Source organism: Seriola lalandi, unplaced genomic scaffold, assembly GCF_002814215.2.
Source record: "Seriola lalandi dorsalis isolate HSWRI2012SDOR001 ecotype SW California unplaced genomic scaffold, Sedor1 jcf7180002054358, whole genome shotgun sequence".
Taxonomy (NCBI): Eukaryota; Metazoa; Chordata; class Actinopteri; order Carangiformes; family Carangidae; genus Seriola; species Seriola lalandi.
Window position 1 is genome coordinate 300,295 of NW_019524911.1, and position 25,041 is coordinate 325,335.

At 41.1% G+C, this 25,041-nt stretch overlaps 2 protein-coding genes across 3 annotated transcripts in view; both read right to left on the reverse strand.

Moving 5' to 3' along the window:
* Positions 1-5,712, reverse strand: part of pik3c2b (phosphatidylinositol-4-phosphate 3-kinase, catalytic subunit type 2 beta) — a 40,480-nt gene extending 34,768 nt beyond the window's left edge. Inside the window, exon 1 of the mRNA XM_023408255.2 lies at positions 5,379-5,712. The gene's annotated coding sequence lies outside the window, so the exon portion shown is untranslated. The remainder of the gene's footprint in view (positions 1-5,378) is intronic.
* A 1,287-nt stretch (positions 5,713-6,999) lies between these two features.
* Positions 7,000-25,010, reverse strand: LOC111656528 (protein FAM107B). Of its 2 annotated transcripts, XM_023408261.2 has the most exons (5): positions 24,870-25,010; positions 17,835-17,910; positions 12,134-12,338; positions 10,011-10,170; positions 7,000-9,540 (listed from the first exon to the last, which is right to left on the reverse strand). In XM_023408261.2, exons 1-5 carry the CDS (start codon positions 24,891-24,893, stop codon positions 9,424-9,426), a joined length of 582 nt encoding a protein of 193 aa, XP_023264029.1. In that variant the 5' UTR covers positions 24,894-25,010; the 3' UTR covers positions 7,000-9,423. The 2 variants fall into 2 exon arrangements, with proteins under 2 accessions (XP_023264029.1, XP_023264028.1); XM_023408260.2 differs by lacking the exons at positions 17,835-17,910; positions 24,870-25,010 and adding an exon at positions 15,302-15,482.
* Between the last annotated feature and the right edge of the window lie 31 nt (positions 25,011-25,041).

The window sequence follows — 25,041 nt, forward strand, 5'->3', positions numbered from 1 at the left end:
TCCCTCCCTCCCCCCGAGACTCACAAAGTGGGGGTGGGAACCACTGTCACCCTCCAAACCCCACCCACTGTCATGAACACACACATGTCTGGTTTCATCCAGATGGAGCTCAGATTTTAACTGAGTTTACAGAAAATGGTCCAAAGCAAAAAGATGAGTCAAGTCTTGTTTCCCTCCAACCGCGGCTGCGAGTCTGAGCAGATTGGTGGATGGAGATTAGGGCTGAACGATTAACCCTCTGGAGTCTTGGATATTATTGAAATTGCAATATGGCCAAGTGCAATATCCAAATCGCAAGAGCTGTTTTGATAAACGTAAAATGTGTCACAACAACAGAGACGACGACAGACTATAAATCCTCTAGACATTAAGTAACACGCTTGTTTGGTACAAAACCCAACAAAAAAAATCACATCGTCATCATTCTTCAATTTTTTTCAGTGACAATTAAACGCAAAAATGACTATTCCAACTGAAATCGTGACTCATATTGCAATCGTAATATCTGCCAAAATAATCGCAATATTTGGGAGTTTTTTTTCCTTCATATTGTTCAGACCTAATGGAGATAAACCGCTGGTGGAGCTGATTCTCCATTTGCTGCCATTAAAGCGCTGCAGAAGAAGATGAGGTCATTAAAAGAGCTCCGGTCAAAGCTCGACCGATGGAAAGCCATGTGGAAAACATGATGGAAATCTGACATCCCCGTTAGTTTCATGGATTAATGTGAGGAAGGTTCCAGTCTCATCGTCAGGGTTTATTCATTCAAGTCTTGTTTCATCGTCACAGCTACTGTTAACACCTAACACAACAGGAAACAGATATTTAGACTTGTTTCCAGTGTTTCCACTCAGGTTTTCTATGCCCACATTGATCATGCTCATAAAAACAAGAGTCGTTCAGAGTCTTTACAGCAGAAATGAACCAGGGAGAAACTCTGTCAAACAACCAAAGAATCGCAGCTGTCACAGATGACGAGCTCAGAAAGACTGAGGTCTGAGAAATACTGTCAGAGAAAATCATTCTGACCTTCAACAGTCTGAGAGGAGAGAGTGAGAGTCTGTGACTGAGAGATAAGATTCACTAATGTGGGTTTATATATGACTTTGTTTCACTTTAACCAGAGAAAAGGCTTCATGGTGATGACTCTTCTTTCTGGGTTAATGGGATCTCGGGACGAATGTCAAAGTCTTTTATATAAGAGTCTTTTATATTCGAATCAGTTCAGTAGTCTGATGTCCTCCTGTCTCTAAATGTGATAAATCAAGTCTCTGTAGGGCAGCAGTTTACTCTCTGACAGAGGCAGCTTTAATAAAACTGGATGGTGACACACAGATAATAAGCTACAACAGCTTCCTGCATTGGGACAAAGGTGAGGTTTCTACTTTATTACAAGAGTTTTAAGACGAAACACGTCAGGGACGACCTCACTACATGAGAAGAGGATCACTCCTGTCCCGTAGAGAAGACACAGTGAACCTCATGACATATGAAGTTATGTAAGTTGGCTCGCTGTGGATGTTACTGTAGCTAATGCTACTGTAGCTAATGTTAGTGTAGCTAATGCTACTGTAGCTAATGTCACTGTAACTACTGCTACTGTAACTAATGTTACTTCACCTAATGTTAAAGTAGCTAATATCACTGCAACCAATGTTACTTAAGCTAATGTTAGTGTAGCTAATATCACTGTAACTACTGCTACTGTAGCTAATGTTACTTCACCTAATGTTAAAGTAGCTAATATCACTGCAACCAATGTTACTTAAGCTAATGTTAGTGTAGCTAATATCACTGTAACTACTGCTACTGTAACTAATGTTAGTGTAGCTAATATCACTGTAACTACTGCTACTGTAACTAATGTTACTTCACCTAATGTTAAAGTAGCTAATATCACTGCAACCAATGTTACTTAAGCTAATGTTAGTGTAGCTAATGCTACTGTAGCTAATGTTAATGTACCTAATATCACTGTAACTACTGCTACTGTAGCTAATGTCAGTGTAACTAATGTTACTGTAGCTAATGTCAGTGTAACTAATGTTACTGTAGCTAATGTTAGTGTAGCTAATGTTACTTCACCTAATGTTACTGTAGCTACTGCTACTTTAGCTAATGTCAGTGTAACTAATGTTACTGTAGCTAATGTTACTGTAGCTAATGTCAGTGTAGCTAATGTTACTGTAGCTAATGTTACTGTAGCTAATGTTACTGTAGCTAATGCTAGTGCAGCTAATGCTACTGTAGCTAATGTTACTGTAGCTAATGTTAGTGTAGCTAATGTTACTGTAGCTAATGCTAGTGTAGCTAATGTTACTGTAGCTAATGCTAGTGTAGCTAATGCTAGTGTAGCTAATGTTAGTGTAGCTAATGCTAGTGTAGCTCAGTTAAACAGCAACATTCAAGCAACAGCAACCAAAGAGGGTTTTACAGGGCAACCCATACAGGATTTAATATTGATATCTAACAGTTTAAAAAGGTCAATAATAATATATCAGCCAAAATCAATTTTCTTTTCACAACTCATGATATAAATAAACAGGTTTTCTTTTTGTTTTTTAACCGACTGTTTCTAAGCATTTCTCTGGTGTTGCTCTTTTTCAGCTTCTTGTCATTTATACTGAACAAACATATTAACACAAGACTTTTAAATTTACTTCTTTGTTTTTTGAGTTGAAATAAAAGGTCTAAGATTTGTTTTCTACACACAGAGGGCTTCTCTCTTTTAAATTATGTTCACATTAGTGTTTAAATCCATGTTAGTGAGCATTCCTCCTTTGCCAAGATAATCCATCCACCTGACAGGTGTGGCATATCAAGATGCTGATTACACAGCAGCATGATTAATTCACAGGTGTGCCTTAAGAGAACACTTTTAAATGTGTAGTTTTATCACAGAACACATTGCCACACATGTTTGCACATGTTACTTGGCATGTTTCATGTCCACAAGAGCCGTTGTCTGTGAAATGAATGGTCACAGCGATAAGCTGTCTCCAATGTGAACAACATCTGGAGAAAGAAGTCTGTTGTTCACTTAGAAAAAGTCTTAGAACATGAAAAATGGGAGCAAAAACACAAGTGTTGCATCTATATGTTTGTTCAGTGTGTCAGCTGATAAACAGGTATTGAGTCTCTTCCTTCAGTATCGCCAGTGTATTTGCTCTTCCTTCTTCCGAGTCCAGACTCTTCTGATCATCTTAGGTAATTTAATAATAAAGTTTAGCTATCACACCTTCTGCAGACATAGTAAAACTGTGCTACACTAAACCTTCCAGCAGAGACACACACACACACACACACACACACACACACACACACACACACAGAGTCTGACCTATGATCGAAACCTTACACACAAGTGATTAATCATCAAACATTATGACTGTATCTGATGATCAGAGACACACCTGCAGTATATGAATTATGTTCATTCTCTCAATCTGTGGTCTCTATGGCGATCTTACTGTTAACTATATTAATAAGACTGTTGAATTCGTCTGATTATTATTATTATTTTAACTGAAGGCTACTAATAAAACACTGCTGTCCTTTCCTGAACACACACACTGATGGTTTGAGCAGTCTGAGAGCAGTCACCACCTGAGCTGTGTTTGCAGCTAATGACTGTTTTCATTATGAATGATCAATTAAAGAGAAATTACACAGCTGGAAAAGGGTCAGGGTCTTACACCTAGATACAATGCAGAGGTTTTACTGTAGTTTTTTCAACAGCTGGAGCTGCAGCAGCAGCTGTGACACATCATGGAGATCAGATTCTCCTCATTTGTGACTTAAGTTGTCCTCCCTCAGAGTCCTAATTCACTCGGATCTAACCTTAACACTGTGAAACACATGTTGATATGATTCATTGTGACATCCACTTCCTGAGTATATCATCCTCTCTGATCTCCATCCACAAAAAAAACTCCAGAAAGCCAGGCAGCAAAAAAAAGAGACTGCAGAACTTCTCTCTGAATCATCATGTTTTTCAGTTTTAGATATCTGTCTGTACGTTCATGACTACAGAGCAAACAGGAGCTTATCGCAGCTGATTCAGCTACTTTTAAAGGGAGTTTGACCACAAGGAAAGGCTTAGCTGGCTTCTGTATGAGCCAAATTAAACTGGGAATATGGATCATCTTCAGAATTAAAGAAGCCAAACAAAAATAAACCATGATCACACAGTATTTAGTTTCGGTTTCCCTCCACCCACACAAAAGACAAGCATGTTTTCTATAATAGTAGTGACACTGCCCATGAGCAAAGCACTGATTCATTCATAACACTGCGGGTTTGTCATATGTGACTGCAAGGGATGAACATTCAACTCTTCATAATCCTGGTTTCAAAAAAGTCTGTCAGTGCCTTCAGGTGTTTTCATTCTCATTTCCCTGCGTTTGTGGTGAGACAGGTGTGTATGACGTCATAGAAAATGACGGTACCATGTGAACGGTCATTGTGCATTTCTATTGTGACTGTTAGCTTGTTTTGTTTTGGTTGCTGTTTATGTTATGCAGAAAAATTCACAATTTTCTCGGGGAAAATAAAACTTTAAGACTCAAAACTGCAGAAGCCGAGAAAACGAACAGACGCGGACTCGGAGGGATAAAACAGGTGACAGACGTCATTAATGTTAAAGTGAATGGGAGAATTATCTAAGTGGAAATGTGTCTGAACATCCCTGTGACAGCTGCTCCTGCTGCTGCTGCAGCTGCCAGCAGCCTCCCGACTGTCTGCTGCAAATGTTTTCAGCCAACACACTGCCCAGTCCCATGGAGAGCCCGACCCGACCAGACTCCATTCAGAAACACGGTACTTTAACGTGGCCTTATTCTCTGGCCAACATCCACACCGCACAAATTGATATTTTCAAGCAACATTGCTGCTATTTACAGAAGCACACATCCGTTGCATCAACTCGTTGTTAACTTTTTAAAAACACTCTAAACTTTTAATACTGATTCGACTTGTATTTCCTACCGGGGGTTTTTCCACCGCAGCCTGCCGTGGAGGGCGGTGGCAAAACAGCCTGAGCCATTCTCCAGCCTGGAATAAAATCCACTGCAATTTACTACTTTTAGTTAAATAATATGTGTGCCGAATTTACCTGCAGACCAAAGCTATGTGTAAAAATGCATCAGCAGTGTCCGGACAGGAACACAAGCAAACCAAACAGCAGGACTATTTTTATCGTCATATATTTGAATGGAGTTTGGTTTGACCTTCCCTCCAAATAAAGGCACGTCTCCCTGAAGCAGCGCAGTCTCACACTGAGAGAACCGACCGGAACTTCACCCTCCGCGGAGATAAATGCACCACAACATGCTCAGCACCTCGGCGGCGTCAGCCCGCCAGCTGCCCCTGCGTCTTACCTGACTCTCGGGTCTATGGTCGCCGGGAGCGGGCGGCGGTTGCCATTTTAAAGCGGTTTACTTTACTGCCAAAAAATTACATCGATCCCGCTTGACTGTCGATTCCCGGTCGGTGTATCCAAACACATGAACAGGCTGCAGTCAGTCGCCGGCACGGGCGGTATTCCTTCACATTCAGACGGTAGAACCGGATCACCGGCTCCGCTGTGTCAGCCTCTGTTTACTGGTTAAACAATGCAGAACACGGTGCGAGGTGGCTCCGGCTGCTCCGGAGCCTGGTCCCTGGCGATGGTCTCGGCTTTGCGTCAGCCTCTCCTCGGCAGCGGCGGACCAGCGCCGCCAAGTCAGCCGGTGCGAACACAGACAGCTTCCGGTCAGTGTTTCAAAATAAAACAAAGCTGAAATTAAAACTTCTGAATTCCTAACCTTATACGAGCATATAACAGAGATTTCAACTGCATGTCACGGTCTTCATCAGTGGAGAGAGTTTGTTAGATTAAGATAAGTGAGTAAGTGGGCGTCTTTCGAGATCAAGAATAAACTTTCTCACCTGAATTAAACAAATAAATCAGATAAAATCAATTAATCCAGGGGTTAGATAACATGATAAAACAACACAGAACATACAAGGTTTTCTTAGAGATTTATTCAAGATTTTAATTTCAGTATGAATTAAATTATATAGGCTGTTAGAACCTTGGTCACATTTATCTGTTCATTTATTTATTAATTTATTGTGAGAACAAATTATCCGCAGATTAGGTTGTTGTGTTTGTAACCGCTTCATTGGGTAAGTAATAATTAAGTACTTATTTCGGAATTTAAAAAAAAAAAAAAAAAAAAAAAAAAAAAGTTTAAAGAGTTCATCTCAAAATTAAAGTCGGTCACAGGCTCATTGTGTGTGACTTGACTGATCTTCAGTTTCTGGAGGAAAGAGGAGAAACAGCGACACCTGGTAGATACAACCTTCATCACAGAGCAGCCCGGTCAACATCATAACATTAGTGAGAGAGATATAAGGTCATCTTGGGAAGCAACTGAGTACATTATATGGAGGACTAGGGATGAAAAGTTATAAAGCATTTCCTTAATTTCATATCTTAATAGGGATTAAAATAGGAATTTATAAATTAACTATTAATCCATCAATGAATACTATAGAGATTTAAACTGGATTTACAAAAACAGTATAAAACACTCATGAAATAAACCATTTATAAATACATTTATTAATTCATGAATAAATCATAGAACTTGAAAAGACATTTGGAAAAAGGGAATACAAACTTGGTTTCCCTCTTCAATTTCCATTTCCTTTTTCCAGCTGTTTTTCCTTTTCCTGTCAGTTTAATCAATTAGCTTAGTCATTTAGCTTCTCCATTTACCCTCTCTGTGACACCCTGGGCCTCCAGTGCTGTAAACACTGTTATATATATTCAATTTTAATTGTTGAATGTACTCATTTGTGTTTTCTTGTATTTATTTTACTGCTGTTTGGATTATTTCCTGTATGATGTTATTTACAGAAATAGCTGCCACCTTCACCGTATCCTAAAGTTTTTCTATGACAAGATATTAAATCAAATCTAGAATCTTTCCTCAATAATAAAGCAACAAGACAGAAGGATTAGTCCTTTATTTATTTTCATCCTCGAGAGATTTCTGCATCAGCTTTTAGTTTTATTGAACTGAGTCTAAATATGTTCATCAGAACCAACAGCGCTTCAAAAGCCACAAAAAATAAAATACAGCAAAGTCAGACAGAAACAAAAATAAGTCTGTTAGATTTTAATCTTCATTCTTTTACACAGTGAAAGTCTAAAGTGATTTCAGTGATTTTACAGTTCGACGTAAGGCTTCAGTTACACTTTAATGTGACCTGTGAGATGCATCCCATCATATTAATGTCAAAGGCCTCGTGTCCCCTGTCAGATTCTGATTGACTTTATTCTTTCTTTAATACACTTCACACAGTAACTTCCTGTTCATCTGTTAAATGTCATCGCAACATTTTCAGTGTCAGAGACCAAAACACATCGTGGTTCAGCTGAATATTAATGACTCTTTGTTCAGTGGACTGTAAAGGTGTTTTTTAATAATCAATAATTAATCTGCGTCTCATAATTACAAGAATAATAACTTGAGGTATGGAGTTTGTCATTATACTTTCTGTGTATTATGATTATATGTAATTAGCATCTTGTAATTACAAAAACAAACTGTGTTTTGTAATAATAAGATATGAGATCATCTAATGTGATTAATATTTTTGTACATTGTAATTAACTCAGTAAACATGTCATTACAACATACAAATCATGTAAGTCTAACACCTTTTATCACAATTATGAATGTGATATCAATGAACAAGTGATAGAAAACATTTGTTACAGTGCAGCTGAAGTTTGACCTGTGAAATCTTCATTCACCGACACAGATGAAATTTAGGCACAAGTTCAGTTTGTCCGAACAGACGACAACATTTTCTTCGTTGTCTTCACCAGTCAGAGCTTTTGGGTGAAGTCCTGACAATTACGATCTACAATCTACAACAATTACAGTAATTAGATAAGTTTCATCTAATTACATGATCTTGTAGAAAAGAGAAACTCTTTTCTTGTGCGGCTGCAGAACATTTCTAAATTTACTGCGTTCAGAAAAGTCCAGGCAAAGACACCAATCTACATACAAGATACAAATCTTGTAATTGTGAGATTTTTCTTTGCATCTGATGATAACAAAAACAAATCTCATAAAATATAACAACTAAATGTGAATCTCAATATACAACTTCCTTATATCATAAATATGATTTAACATCTTGTAATTACAAAAAACAATATTCATAATTATACAGTTTTATAATTACAGCGTATAGTAAGAGCTTTTCTTGTAAATGTGACTTCTTAGTTTCTTTATTGTACATAAATAGTATCTTGTATTTACAAGAATAAATCCTCAATTTCTAATTACGAGATATGAATTCATATGAATTAAATATTTTCTTTGAATTACAAGTTCTGTATCTTGTACTTAGATGTATTTTGTAATAACAAGAAAATCTTGTATCTTCAGATATTTTCTTGTAATGGTTTTGAAATGTGAAGAGCGTCTGAAGTGTTTTCTCATTTCAGTTTCAGCTGAACACAGAACAACAGAAGCCTCTCTCCAAGTTTCTGACACCAGTTTGAATTATTTCAGCTTTATTTCTGAGAGAACACCTTTTGTTGACATTTTGGTGGACAGGTATAAATACTACAGTACCCATGAGCCTCAGCTGCCGTTGCCACGGAGACATGTCTTCGTTGCTACAGTTGATAACACACGTGGCTCCACAGCTGCTGAACTTTTTCAAAACTGATTGAAGCAGCAGATTTCAACGGTGAATCTCACCTGCCATTAATGTCTCATGTGACAGGATTTTAAGTGCCTAAATGCATCCAGGGAATTGTAGTTAACTCCTCCCCCAAAATATTTATGTCCACAAACTTTTACTTTCGACTTTTTATCAAAGAAACAGATATTTTCTAACACAGGAAGTGGAGACGTCTGAAATAAGTCCTCACACGTCACTGCGACGTCTGTACAATCCTGTAAATTTGATTTAACATCAAAACAAAAAAAGAGAATCAAGAAAACTTCCTCAGGATTTTTTTGCCGGATGTTTCTGAATTTCCTCCGTCAGGAAACAGTTACTCATAATAACTCAAATCTATACGATCTCTAACATCGTCCTTCCTTCTGAGGAGACAGTTGTTGTCCACGTCCATGGTGCTCTGTCCATCACGTACCATGTGTCCAACGCCGATGAGGTCAAACACTAGATTGTCTGAGGCTGTACCTGTTCCAGGTGTGTTTACCTGAGATAGTTTCAGTGCTCGACTCCAAAGAGACGTCACAGCTGTTCTGTCCAGCTTTCAACATCTGGGCACTGTGTCCTCAATGTGTCCTCAGTGAGGACACAGCGTGACACCTGTGCGTCCTGTAAACACGTGGACAGTCCGGTTCTCAGTTCGCCGTCTCCTGGAGGACAGCAGCTCTGTGTCTACACCTCCTTCTCCTCTTTACTGTGAAAAGACGTCCGTCTCAGCTTCTCCTTCACTTTCACGAACTCCGGAGCTTTCAGGTTTTCCTCCTGCTCCTTCTCCTGCTGCTTCTCCAGCTGCGACGTGAAAACAGAGAAACAATCAGAGACAGAGCTGGGGCGAAGACTAACAGCAGGACAACCGACTCAGAACATGAGGAACATGGCAGGTCAGTCAGCCCACCGCTTCAGCCCAGACTAAAAAATCTCTATAACTATTGGATGGATGTGACATTTGCCTCAGAGATTCATGACGACCAGAGGATGGATCCCACTGACTTTGGTGATCATGTGACTTCTCCTCTAACGCCACCAATAGGTCAAAGTTTTCACTTCACGGCTTCATAAACAACTTTGTACAGACCTTAAAGGTCCAAGTGACTGGACTCAACATGCTAACATGCTAACATGCTAAACCAAGATGGTGAACATTATACAAAGCAGATTCAGCATCAACAATCTCTCAGTTTACGTCTAAACTTTGAGTCATTAATCAAACAAAGTCTGGTGTGTGTGTGTCTGTGTGTGTGTGTGTGTGTGTGTGTTACCTCCTCCAGCTTCTTGTGTCTCTTCAGCAGCTCGGCCTCAAGAGGAGAAATCTTCTTTCGGGCTTCGTCCTCCTGTTTCCTCTGTTTGATCAGCTGATCTCTTTTCCTGGACTCCAGCACTCTGTGCAGCTCCGGCTTCGTCTCCACACTCACCCCACCCCTTGTAAAAAAAAACACACACACATCATATATATTATTTCACTCATTCATCCATTCATTCATTCTGCACATTCCTCTGGTCACACTCATGCATGTATAACACACAACACACTTCCATACATGTGCAGAAACATTCAAATACAAACTGTCTGTAGGTAGATCTCCCATTTCAGTGTTTGCTGGTTCTGTTATTGTCTGTATATTCAGTTATGCTTTACATGTCTGCATGTGTTGAACAGTTGTGTTGTTTAATATTGTGTATTGTGTGTATTTAAACTCTATGTGTGTGTGTGTGTGTGTGTGTGTGTGTGTGTGTATCTGGACGAAGGAACAGTGGTTGTAATCAGTGTTTCACCCAGCAGAGGGCAGTCTGTTATAATCAAACATTAACCAGTGAACAAACACATCACTGTAAACCAGTTATTTAAACCAGTTATTTAACAAAAAAAAAATTAAAATCAGGTGAATTGAGAAACCATAAAAATCTATACAAGACCAGGCCCTAAATAAAATGACTGAATTAATCCCATTTGACATGATTTCACAAAGATTTTCAAACGAATGTTCACACTAAATTTTATACATATATATCAGATTTAAAACTCACAGAAAGATTTTTTGCTCATTCAACATCAGAAAAAACACATTCCCGATGTGTTGTCTTTGTGGAGGCTGGAAATCTAAATGATAAAGACCTTACATTACATCACCAGCGTATCTGCTGCATAATTATCATTTCATTTGCATTTTCTGTCTGTTTTTCTCTTTACTTTTTTATTTTCAGAAACATTTTCTGAGCGTTCCACAAAACAGTCTTAACTCAAGGTTCACCTAAAAAGTATCTGAAGTTCAGGTTTTAGTAAAGTTTTTAGTTAATTTACAAAACAGGTGAAGATGTTCATGACAGTGTGTTTTATTTGTGCGTGTTCCTGGTCTTCCTCCAGCTTTCGTTTTCCTCCTGAATGATAAAACAGAGAGAGAGAATAGTCGATCTCGCTTTGCCCACAGTGTAAAAGCTGTGTGAGTGAATGAGCGCTTGTGTGGAGGTGATGTGAAAACTTTCCCAGCGTCCTCGGCGGTGGAGGCCTGTGAGGTGGGAGGCTGTTGCTTAGCAGCATCTGTTCACTTCTTCAAAAACTCCACACAGTCTCAGCTTCAACAGTCGAGACGGAGCAGACTCAGAGAGGACGGCAGTAAAGTCTGATCCTCTTCATGTAACCAAAGATATTTGACCAGAAAAATACTGCTCTCTGATTGGTCAGCAGGCATCAGTTAAATGATGATATGGGTCAGTCAGCAGATGTTGCGTGAGTCCAAACTGGAAACATATTTTCATGTGAAGCTGCATCAAGAGATTAAAGTCAATAACCCTCGAATAATCTCATCCAACTGCTCGTAGTGACGATTCATTTTAAAAATCCATCCTGATGTCAGGACCCGGTGTGTGTCCCTTCAGAGTTATAAAGTCACGGTGAGCAAAGTGAGACAGCAGCAGATCTTCTGTTGCCATTAATAAAATTCTGACATTTAGTTTTAAGGTGAGGCAGAGGCACTCACTGTTCCTCCACCTCAGGCCAACATGGCCAAACTTTCCAAAAACAAACAAAACTTTATTTTAAAAAAAAGGTACACAGAAAAATACCCTACTTTTCAAAATTGTTCTCACTTTCCAAAGATGTCCTCACTTTCACAAAAACATATTTACTTTCCTAAAAATATAAATTCTTTCAACAAATGTCCTCAGATTCTTTAAATGTCCCCATTTTGCTTAAATGTCCTCACTTGCCTGAAATGTCCCCAATGTCTTCAAATGCCCAAAAATATTCCCACTTTTCACTAATGTCCTCCCTTCCTGCAAAAACTACTCACTTTCTAAAAATATCTTCATTTCCAACAGATGTCCTCACTTTAGACACATTCCCCCACGTGTCCCCACATGTACATGTACTCAAACACACGTGTACCTTTTGTAGCTGCTCAGCAGCTCTCGGTGAAGCTCTTGGTGACTTTTTGAAGCTTTGACAGGATTCACCAGCTTCTTGGGTTTTATGAGGTCGTCTTCCTCGTCTCCCTCCACGTAGTCAGGCTGGGGGACGTAGCTGGACACCGGGGATGGTTTCCTGTGGACGCCCTCAGACCGGTGCTGCTGCAGGTCTGCATACGCTGAGGCTGCAGACACAAGGGCCGAAAGGACTGGATTATCATGGAGATTACATTTCTAACATCTGAAACTTAGTTCTAACTAAATCATCTGGATGTTTGTTCATATTGTCGCTGTAATGGACGCTGCAGCCTGTAGGGGACGCTGGCAGCACTTCAGACATTCACTCTGGTTATTTCATGATGTCATGTTATTTGTCGGGATGAAGCTGGGTGTTTTTGAACATAGACGTCCATGTTTTCAGGTTTTATAGTCTAAACTGACTCTGTCTATGAGTCTCTGTCCATCGTCCCCGTTTGTCTGAGAGAAGAAAGAACAGATTAAAAGGCATCTGATCCGAGTCCTCAGATATTCTGGGAGACAGAGATCAGATGTCATACAGTTCACTTCACACAATGACCTCTTTCTCAAGTGCAACCAGAGACCAACATCCACTGCTGCTTCATATTTCAGAAAAATTAAATGAGCTCTGAACGTTTGGTCGTCAGGCTCGTCTCCGTTAGAAACCCATGGACGGCTACTGTACGTGGCCAAAAGTATGTGGACAGCTGCTATAAGAGCAGATGTTGAACCTGGTGCAGGGATTTGTTCCCATTCAGACACCAGAGCATCAGTGATGACAGAGGTGATGGATGGGGTTCAGGTCAGGACTCGATAGTCAAGCTGTGAAACTAGAGTCTGAAGACTTTGTTCTTTACACAACAAGGTCAACACGTGCTGCATCATCTGAAAATAAATCTGAAACAGTCAGTCCAGTAATTGATTAGTCAGTGAACAGAAAATTAATTGGCAACTATTCTGATTGACAATTGATAGTGTAAAACACAAGCAAAACCTCTGATCATTCTCAGGTGTCAGTTTCCCTTAACGTCTGAGATTTCCACTACGTTTAGTGGATACAGCGCTGTAGCGCCTCCCAGAGGGCACAGGCTGAAACAGATAATGAGCATTGTGGGATTCGGACAGATATAATTTTACCTGCCCTTCTGATTATGTGTTTGTTGTACAATGATTCAGGTAATGGGAGGGGGAGTGTGAGTGTCTGGGCTGCCACGCCCGACTGCTACAGACGTACCCTAACCCTGTAGTGAGGAGACTTTGAATGAAGGCTGCATGGATATATCACAGTTATATCACAGTAAACTGAATATCTTTGGGTTTCGGATTGTTGGTCATCAAATTAAAATAAAACATTTTAGATGAAACTCAATATAAAGCCAAAGTTAGCTGCCGATTCACCTGATAATTCTCTGTAGGTTCATCACCACCAGACTCCTGAACATGACAATATAATAAGCTACACTGTTAAAATATATATTATAGCTGCTTCAAGTGATGATGGACTCAGACTGTGACTTTTAACTTCATTTGAGAGTCTGAGAGTTTGTTCTAATGATTCAACAGGAGAGAAGTCGGCTGACTGTCTGTGGGACAAATGAACAGGACTGATGCAGGAAGCCTGGACGGACTTTGAGATATTGTGTGGTTTCGTATTGATTCGAGACAGGACGCGCGAACTGAACCCTCTCTGTAGTATTGATATCTCTGTGAGTGCCTGTTATCTGGTTACAACTCAGAGCTGATTTCTGCCTCTGTCTGATATCAGTGCAGAGGAAGACTGTCTGACTCCGGCGCAGCCAGGAGGAAGTGTGATCATGTTACACGTAATGTAGGAGGATAATGTCTTTAGTCTTTAATTCATTCATCCTGAGGAAATTTTTCATGCTTTCTCAGTCACAAACACACACACACACATACACACACACACATTTTTCAAACGCAGCCGGTTGAACTCTGAACTGTTACATAAACACTGAGGTCAAACCCTGACCTGTTGCAAAAGACAAAATAGTTTGACTACGGTCAAACTGCAGCTATTGATCAGCTCCTACAAAAATCATCCTGTTTTTTACTGGACAAAACTAGAAGTAAAACACCAGAGAATATTGGAGCTGACCAGAACTACAACATCAGAGAAGACTGGACCGAACCAGGGCTAAAACATTAGAGTGTACTCGACTGAAAAATAACTAAAACACCAGAGAATATTGGACTGAACCAGGATTAAAACACCAGAGAATAGGGGACTGTACCAGGAGCGAGTGCACCAGCTGTGTCTGCATGACTCCACATTCCTTTAATTGTTCCAAAAACCTGAGAAATCTTTTATTACATAAGAATCTCAGCAGAGTAAGTTGATGTAAACTCCCACTCTCGGCAGTGACTTCATCCTCTCACTCTGACTTCATCCTACACTCACCAACCTCACACTGGTTTATTAACAGTTCGCACCAAGCTGCTCTCCAACACACAAGACTTGAATTATTTATGAAATGCAAATCATAAAAGCGGATATACAATCTAACTAATAACAGCCTACAATAAAGTTTTTAAAAGGTATATGAACTAATGACTTCTTGAAACTATAAATAATCTCCATTTAAATGAGTAATTTATTCCTGCATATGTGGATAAATTATTTTAATTCTAGTTCCAAGTTGTTTTTCATTCATATCAATTTACCAACTTTCTTGTTTTAAAAAAATACAACTTTCAGAAATGTTTGCGTTTGTTTCGAGTTTCATTCTGTCATAAAACAACTTACACAAAACTCACTTTTCTACAGATTCACCCAAAGACGCACAGATTCAGTCAAAGCTCAAACATGAAGAAAATTCAATAAAACCGATGAAATTATTTCCATAGTTAGTGAGATAATTGTCAGTGTCAGGACACAGATTTAGTGGTTTGTAGAATTTGGACAGAAAACCACATTTAGTTTCCTGTTTTATTGGTTTATTTGACACTTTGATCAACAGAATATGAACAAAATTAATGATTAAAACATAATAACCACACACAGAACAGTAGTACACACCCACCAGTATAACACATGTAAGTTCACTACAACCTGAACTAAAGACGCTTCAGAGGGATCCAGGATCAGAGTCAGTCCTCCTCTGGTTCTTACCAGACTTCACCATCCCCTCCCTGACTGTGCTCGGCTGGTCGGGGCTGCCGATCCTCCTCTGATCCATCTGATCCATCTCATCTGGTTCTGAACTGGTGCTGAAGATCCTCATGTGTTTCAGTCAGCGGGAGCAGCAGCACTCCTCCTCTGCCTCCTCTCCTCTGACTGAATCATGCCCAGTGCGAAACAAAGGTCACATGATCCGCTCAGTGTTTCCTTCGCTCCTCCTCCTCCTCCTTGTGTCTCCCCTCCTCCTCCTCCTCCTCCTCCTCTTCCTCATCTTCCTCATCTTCCTCCTCCTTCTCCTCTGTGTGAGGCTGCATTTCTGCTCTGAGCCTTTTCCCACGCTGCTGTCAGCTTCAGTTCATCTTCCAGATCCAGCAGGTTCAGAGTTTCAGTTTTCAAAGATTAAAGACAGTAAAGTGTGAATGTCGTGTGACGACCTGCTGGTGGCGCTGAAACAAACACGGGGGCTGTTTCATGTTGAAGTGGTTGTTTTCTGTCAGAACGGTCAGATCTGGATTCATTTTTTTTTTTGTCTCACCTCTTCACCTCTCTCTCTTCATCATCATCATTCAGTGTCGACGCCTTCCCCTTGTCGCTCGAACAACGTCACTGTTATTCTTGTATGAATGCAGCTCATGTTTCAGTCACATCTACTCGTGTGTGGCAGCTGAGGATCTGAGCGGTGTTCACGCCAGAGCTGGATACATGTCACTTACAACTATGAACGAGAGCCATCAACACGAAGAGCGTAGCCTTGTTGTGCTGGCTCCTGAGGTGTTTTTCTTTATTCTGTGTTCAGCGTTTCTTTAATGGAATAATTTCAACCCTTCAATAATCAGATTCCCATCTCAGATGAACTGAGCTCCGTCAGGATCTCATCTACAGTGTGGCAGCGCTGGCGTTACAGCTTGTATGTAAATGTGTGATTATTGTGGAATGTCTTTTGTTTTTATGTGGATTTGTTGTTGGTTTTTTTTTTGTTGCTGTTGTTTTTCTTGTTGCTAGGGACCCCCCTTTGAGCTGTGTCCTTAATAAAGATCGAATGAATGTTATTACTGGACCGTCTCTGTGCTGCAGTCATGCATGGAGGATCTATTCTGAGCCAGTTTCCCAGACTCTCTGACGTTTAACTGAGTTTGTGAGTAAAAGTGACCTTTGACCCGGAGAGTCGCCTTGGGCCTTTGACTGAGACTAATAACTCATATATTCTCTCTGAGCTGAGGCGAGTTGGTGGCGCTTTTTGCGTTGAGCTGCAGGAGAATGAGCTGCTTCTGGCAGGAGCTCGCCACTGAGGTTGAAATCCTCCGGAAGATCAGATTCGTTATCCGACATGCCTCGGCGAGCGGAGAGGAGGCAACACAAAATGTTCTGCTGTCGTGCTGAATGACAGCAGAGAGCGACAACACTTAAAGTTTGACACGTTACAAGTGATTGGCTGAAGGCCAGTGTGTCAGGTTGTGATTGGATGAAGATAAGAATGAGCTGGTGAAGTTTAGAGAGAGCAGGAAACGGTGCACAAGGAGATCGTCTTGACTGAAGCTTCATTTCAGTAGATGTCAGAGTTTTAAATGTGCAGGGACGAAGTGGCCCAGGACTTTTCACTTGGACTGATTTAGTTTGTAGAGCAGAAACCGAAGCTGTACGACATTATCCTGCCAAATAAACCCAGACTAGACTCCCGTTGTCTCCTGCCTAATGCTTCCTGTGTAAAACTGGACTCACTGGGAGCTGTACTGGGAGCTGTGGCCCTGAACCCACTCTGCTGCTCTGCTCCTCCTCCTCAGCCTGTTGTCTGCAGAGTCGCTGCTTCTAGATTCATGACTTGAGGTATTTGGATTTTACTGGATTTTCTCTGAGCTTTTCATACCACAGGTTTTTTTTTTTTTTTACTTTGTTATTCATGTAAAGTGAGTCAGCAACAGTCCGCTGCTGCCTCTGTGTTTATACAGTGATAAAGATATAAACACAGAACCAGTGGGAGGAGGATCGGAGCTGCAGGGCTGGACAGGCAGACGACCACAGTGGGCTGCTCCACGGGGCTCCATCTCTTTCCCTCTTGCTCAACCTTTCCCTCTCTCTGTATTATTATCATTTCTCACATTGAGGCCCAATAGCCTGCTGCTAAAAGCTGCTGTGTGAAGTTGATGTTGATTAAAAGTCATAAACCCGATTCGCAGTGGTCGTCAGAGTTTATTTAAAGAACTGAACGCGACAGCCTACGTGATCTATTTATGAACTGATTGTGTTTACTGACCCCCAACAACCGCCTCCTGATTGGCCACTCAGCGCCTGTAAGTGTGTGTGCTTAGTTTGAAAACCTGTCACACATCTTCATGGTGTAATCAGAGCGGACAGCAGTCTCAGGAAGCAGCTGACGGTTCAGTGGCTCCACAACAGGCTCATTACAGCCCGATCCACACTGAGACAGCAGTGATAAGCCTGAACAACCATTCACAGGTCAGACTCGCCTCCCGCAGGGCACCTTTGTTCTCCGGGATGGACGGTAACCTGAGAGGGACAAACTTACCTTTGCCATTTGGGTGCTTTCCATTTTTCACACACTGCTGCTTCAGCGGAGGCTCGTGGTCGATGGTGTACCCCTTCTGGAAGAGAGAGAAGAAGAAGAAGAAGAAAGAAAACATAGAAGATGTAACTGCAAAGTCGTCACGCGAGGAAGGCAGAGCGGTGGATAAATAAACAGAAATCCACAACACGACAATCATCAACACACAAAACAGTCAGTAACACTGAGGGGAACTAAAAGTTATCGAGGTTGGTGGTACTGAACAGTCTCAGTACACACAGCTACGGTAAGCCCTGAGGGACAAACGTGTCAATCATTCATCACCTACGAAGGGTGAAGCTGTAATGTGGCTTTTCCCAACAACCTGAGCAACGCTTGACACAAGTGACATCACCTGAGGACATTTACCAGACTTCACACAACTCCCTCTGCAGACACTTTACAATATATATATGCAGTGGTTCTCCCCAACACCTGGAAACACACGTTGGGGGGGGGGGGTCCCCTTTAATAACAATATTTACATCCAGACTGCAGGTTTCCTCTGAAACATGCGAGTTAGTGTGAAGGATTTCTGTCTCGAAATGTTGGACTGTTCCTTTAACAACATTCAGCTGCCAGAGTTTAGTTCTTCTGATCCAGATTTTCTCTCTTCCCTCCTCCTCCTCCTCCTCTTCCTCCTCTTCCTCCTCTCTCAGGGTGTTTCTCAGCTGCTCCTCTCCTGTCTGACTCCAGGTCAGTTGGACAGCGTCCTCTCTGACTGAATGGACTTTGTGTTGGTTGCTAGGAGACCTCATCAGGCTTCAACATGGTGACAAGGCCCTCTCTGTCTCATAGACCCCCTTCCCCTCCCGCCTCCCACCTCTTCAGGGCTGATGGGGGTGATGGTGGGGGTGAGAGGGAGTATGAAGTCTCCACTGTGCCCCTCAGTAATTTAACTCAAGGTTCAGGACATTTAAACCAAGACGCAGCCAACATGACCCGGTTAGTTAGTGATTAATAATAATTCATATGTTCAACATAAACACAAGATTCACTGAAACAATAAAAGCCGAGGGCCCTTCTCATCACAGTGCATCAACATCAGTTCAGTTATTATTTTTATTTGTGCATTAACAGACAAATCAGCACACAAACTAAATGACGTGTTGGTTCACTGTGAGACACAAGCAGTGATGGAAAGAAAAGAAACTCTCTGTCTTTTTGTAAATGCATGAGGAGATAAACTGTGATACGTTGTTACTGTCAGTGCGTCCTGAAGATGAACGGCAGCCTCTCCCTCTTGCCCTCGGACTCGACGGTCTGTGTTGTTCAGATTAATCCCCCTGAGGCCTGTTTGTGTGTGTTATGTTGGGCTGCATGTGTGGCATCTGAAGCTGAAAAAGACGAGTCTGTCCTCTGCTGGTCAAACATCGACATTACACATCCGTCATCACACAAACCAGACGCAGCGGCGGAGGAAGTACTGAGATCATTTACTGAGGTAAAAGCAGTAATACTGCTGTGTAACACTACTCCATTACATGTAAAAGTACTGAAAATGTACTTAAATGATCAATGTAATGGTACATTAATAGCAGTATAGAGGCATTAGAGGCATTTTTATATTGTCACTGGTGAAAAGGGAGCAAATGTTCGGACTTTAAGAAAAAATTATTGGCACAATGTGCCAATAATTTTTAATTTAATTCACTGTTTGTTCAGTTTTAAGAGTGAAAAATGTCCCTCACAGTTTCCTGTAGAACACAGAGACGTATTCAGGTGTCTGGTTTGTTTTGACCGTCAGTCTGAAACTCAAAGAGTTTGAACTTATTTTAGAAGAAAAGTCTCAAATTCTCACGTTTAAGAAGCTGGAACCATCGAACATTTCTACCTGAAAAATGATTTTGAGTGACTAATCATATTAGTTGTTCATTTTTCTGTCGATCAATGAATCAACAGAGTCACTGAATCATTGCAGCTCTACTAATTAATTGTAATATTAATCTTGTTGGCTGGTCAAATCTATAAGTTATAAAACTCATAACCAGCTCCCATTGGGTTCAGGAGGCGGACACCTTCTCTACATTTAGTCCGCGTTAACTGTCCTCTTTGATAATATGGTTCAAGCTGCCTCAGGTGAGCCCTGAACCATCCCTTAGTGACGCTGCTATAGGCCGCTGGCAGAACTCCCACAATGCACTGAGCATATCTCTCTCTCTCTCTCTCTCTCTCTCTCTCTCTCTCTCTCTCTCTCTCTCTCTCTCTTCATGCAGGTATCTCTGACTCCTGTTATGATGATCTAGAAAATTTATAATTAACATTTTTTGAGCTGAGTGAAAGAATCAGACCACCTTAAACAACCTCCGACCACCTTTAAACAACCTCCGACCACCTTAAACAACCTCAAACCACCTTAAACAACTTGGACCACCTAAAGCAATCTCCGCCCACCTTACCTTAAACAACCTTAAACAACATCTAACCACCTTAAACAACCTCCGCCCACCTTAAACAATCTTAAACAACCTCAAACCACCTTATAAAAACAGACCACCTTAAACAACCCGATAATCAAAATGTGTAATGTCATCTTTGTGTCTTTGAGACACTGGAAAACAACAGAGTATAATCTAAAACTAACTGAACTAAGTTTTACTGCCAGAGACCTGAAGGGAGAAGACCCCCACACACACACACACACACACACACACACAGGTGATTACAGAGGCCTGTTCTTCTTCTTCTTCTCTGCGTCAGCTCAGGTTTCAGTATTTTTAGCTGCAGAGATTTTCTCTGATTGTCTTAATCTGCCTCTCTGGTCCGAGCTGGATTTAACCCATTGATGATCCACACCACAAACACACAAACCTGGTTTATTTAAAGCCACGTGTGTGTTTCGTGTGAGGGATCGGTCGGTCTGACCCTGGATCTGTCAGGCTGCAGCGGGGCGGAGGTCAGAGTGAGTCCCATGTTCTTCTTCTTCTTGTTAATGAGCGACGTTACGTAACCGCAGCTGAAAATACTCCGCTGCTATTTATTCTCTCAGACTTGATTCACTTACTCACACATGAGTTCACAGAAGACAGGATCTGAGCTGTGATTGGTCTAGACCGGGCCGACATGCACACAGCATCTGACTGTCACTAAATCACATTCTCCGATATTAAAACACAGTGAAGGATTTAATCGCTGCTGCATTTTTATTCCATCTTAAATGAAACTGAGAGCTGTATCCAAAATAAAACATATAACATAACTTTATTTATACATTTAAACATGTAGAGACAAGCTGAGAAAACCAGCTGAAATTTATGATGTAGGGGCTTTAACATTTAAAAAGTTAAAAACTAATTTGCAGACAAACACAGACTTTCAGTGAAACCAGCTGGAATAAACTCACTTTACATGTGAACAGATTTCTGCTGTTTTTGTGTTAATGTCTAATGAAAACTCTCTGTTTTTAATAATATTTTAAGTCATTATCACTAAAGATTAGTCACTTATTTTATATCCTGGCAGCTTTATACTTTATTCAGACTTGCAGCTGAGACAAAAGGAGACATGTACGTGGGGGGAGGACAGGATTACTTTAATATTACTGTCAGGTTACTGGTTTAAAACAGCCCTTTGAAATAACCGAGGTTGCCTTTACTGTGTCAGTGCTGTATCGACCCTCACAGGTGTGGCTGCAGTTTGACCACTAACCACCTGGTCAGTTCACAGCTTAGTGACAAATACAGCTGTCCAGATGTGTTAGTAAACGTACAGCCGGTGTTAGAGATCTGTGCTCGGTGCACAGGAACCAGAACTGAACCCCAACCCCTGGCAGCTGTTGTGTTCACTGTCGCTGGTTGACATGAACACCAACATGAAGTAGGAGGAGTTCAGTGAACGCTACACAATATGTTCTGGAGACAGTTTAACACTGAACCAGTGAGGAGAAACGAACGACTCAATCACACTGAGGCAACAGCAGAACGACAAATGACCTGTTACTCTCAATTATCTGTAAATCAACTCAGGACCCGACTGAAGCCGAAGCCTCGATCTGGAATCAAACAGGCTCACATCTGCTGCTGCTGCTGCTGCTGCTGCTGCTGCTGCTGCCGTGTCCACTACAGGCCGAAAACCCCCTGAGGTGTCATAAATACAGATCAAAAATAAAAGATGACGCAGTGCAGACTCTGGAGGCAGAAGAACTCTTGATGTTGTTAGTGTCAGGTTCATGCTCAGACCAGCTCAACATCTTTGGACACATGACAAGATAAAAAAATCAATGCTCATAGAGAGATAATCTGGAGAGTAGACCAACGCTGCGTATAGACTGTGAGACTTCAGACCCCCCCTCCCTCTCAGTATGTGTCGATGTGCAGCTCTGAGTTTCATCTGGCCTCCACCTGCTGCTGCTGACGGGAACACTGCACTGAAAATAGACTAATGGGTCCATCTGAGGGGACATTACAGATACATGACCCACTCCGATACCTCCGTCCATACGCCCCTCCACCCCGCTGTCAGCTGTTGGTCACCGTAGCAACAAACACGCCCCAACACGCCCTCCTCAACAGGTGTGTCGCGCCCCATAGCTCAAATATTTGTAAATGCTCTGCTTTTTCTGAGGGTGTTTGAGGAATCTCTCTCCTCCGAGCTCAGCTTTGTTTCCCAGCTCTGTGGAATTTTCTTCTTTTACTTTAGCCGTCACAGAGGAGTGGCTCTCTGCCAAACAGTCGCAGCACCTGGCCGCAACGATGCACAGGTGTACTCCAGGACACTGTGACATCACTGTTAGGTGTGGTTACAGGTGTCCGACCACTAGGGGAAAAGTAGTGAAGGTAGTACACAGGACTGAGAGAAGTCTCATCCATTCAAGTCCAAGTCTTTGATTTGATGTGGTTTTTAAAAGACCTGTCTCAATCAGAGTAATTTGTGTTTTTTGTTACTCTACTTTTTTTTTTTTCCAGCTTAAAAATTATCAACAAGATTGACTTTGTATCTTCAATATTCTTCCTGTTGAGTTTTATGATCCATTGAGGGACAGAAATGTCTTTGTTCTGGGAGACTGCCAGGATCCAGGACTGGGATAAGTGGTCTGAATCTGGGCTCATTGTGAAGCTGGCACACATAACTAAAGAAAAAAGTTTTATAAATAAAATGAAACAATACATAATCTAAAACATATAAATGTATATATATATATATATATTAAAAAAAACAGTTCAGCTCGAGGTTGTGATGCCACATGACCTCTGACCTCTGATCTCATCTTCACATCCCAAAATATCTCAATCAGTCGTGGTGTCATGTTAATGTGAATTTAAAAATAGCCTCTGATTTCTGCAGCATGTAAAAAATGACTTTATTACTTTATTAAACTTGAGTCCAACGATGAGAAACAGACACCAGTTAATAAAAGTAAGGTTGCAACTAAGAGTGACTTGTTTTTGTTTCGGTTTATTATCATTATTGTTAATATTTGTTTTATGCAACGGCTCAAATTGCTTTGAGCTGGAATAAGCTAGAAACATGAAACTTGGCCCAATAACTGGAAATGATGTGCATGTGCTTCTCAAGAAATATGAGCCCAATCAGCCAGATGGTGGCACCGTGATTGAGTGCAAGTTTGGGAAAGCCACACCCCTCACACCACGTCCGACTCAATGTGCTCTACAAAAAAGCCTCTGGGGCCCTAAAAGTCCCCCATGATGGATTTTCGGCCATATTGAATTTTTTTAAAAACGCATTTTTGACATCTCCTCCTAATATTAGAAATCCAATAAACCAATAAACTCCACAAGGGGCGGGGCTTCGCAGGAAATTGGCGACAACTCGTTAACGATTTGACCAATCATCCTAAACCCGGCGGACAGAATATCACCACATTTGAACATGATTTTAGGGCCAGTTTTAACAAAAATCTGCAGAGCTTAATTGATTGGTCCAAGTGGGCGTGGCCTATCAAATTATTATTCATAACTCAAGATGCCTTTGATGAATCCTGACTAAACTCTCAATAGACATCTTGCAGTACGTCCTGAACATACACACTGAGTTTTGTTCACATCCGATGAAGGGGGGACAAACGGTGGAACTTTGATTCCACAGTTATTTAAAAGTTGTATACGTTGTAATGATGAAACAAGTGTCTGATTGGTCTAAATCCTTCAACCTGAAGTGACTTTGCTTGGATTTGTGAAGCCTGAAACCCACAAAAATATTAGTTAGTGAATCATAATGAAAGATACCCATCAGTTCCCACAAGCTGACATCTACAAATATTTCCATCCAAACCCCATCAAGGCTGGATCCAGGGAGTCGTCATCATTTTTGTTTAAAAAAAGATTTTAACGATGTGTCAGTCGACTAATCAATGAATCAGCTGATCAATTCAGCTCAGACTAAACATGTAAAACTTCTGACAGGTTCAGGTTTCTGTAGCTAAAGACAAAATGGTGAAACAGTCAGTTTGTGCTGGAAATAGATGGTTTCACAAACTTCCAACCCACTCTCACAACAGTTTGTGAAATTTAATCTATTGATTTATGTACATGGACTCAAACTTTCAAACTAATGTATTTCAAATGGGAAAATTTTTAGAATTAATGAAGCGCTACATTCATCAAGGCACAGACATGGCAGCAGAGTCACTACGAGCCGGATGGACGACGTCCAAAGATCAGGACCGTGACTACAGAGACCAGGTTCACATCCAGAGCCCCGTCTGTGGTTTAGACAACAAAAGCTCTTTGGTTAAGGTCAGTGAAAGATGGTGGTTCTGGTTAAATGTAAATAAACAGGTTGTGTCTGAAGTCACTGTGAACTGTCTCTGTATCAAACCACATCTTTATGAAACCTTAACAAAGTGCCGTGAGAGTCTGAACAGAACCATAAACCCACAGTGTACTGTTAAGAAACCCATGTGCACAAATCTTTACATTACATTTTGCGTTGAAGCTTCAATCAAATCCAAATCTACTGTAAAACCGAGCTGTTAAACTCTTAGGGTCTAAACAATAATCCTTCTCCGCCAGAGACAAAAAGCAGCAGTGCAGGACTGACCTTCTTTCCATACGCAGCTCCCATTCTTCCCAGTGCTCTGCTGAGTCTTTGTTGTTTGTTTGTGGCAGCAGGTTCACAGTCCACACAGTCTTCCTGCCTTCCTGCCTTTCTTTCCTCTCCAGCACTTTTCCCAGCAGCCTCTGCCCCCCGACCCCCCCACCCCCAACACCAC

Coding starts and splice junctions, on each gene's coding strand:
- LOC111656528 (XM_023408260.2), bottom strand. CDS start 15,413: ATGAGGATCTTCAGCACCAGTTCAGAACCAGATGAGATGGATCAGATG. Junction 12,339..15,301: donor GGAGGGGATGGTGAAGTCTG/GTAAGAACCAGA, acceptor TTGTGTCTGCAG/CCTCAGCGTATGCAGACCTG. Junction 10,171..12,133: donor CTGCTGAGCAGCTACAAAAG/GTACACGTGTGT, acceptor TTTTTTTACAAG/GGGTGGGGTGAGTGTGGAGA.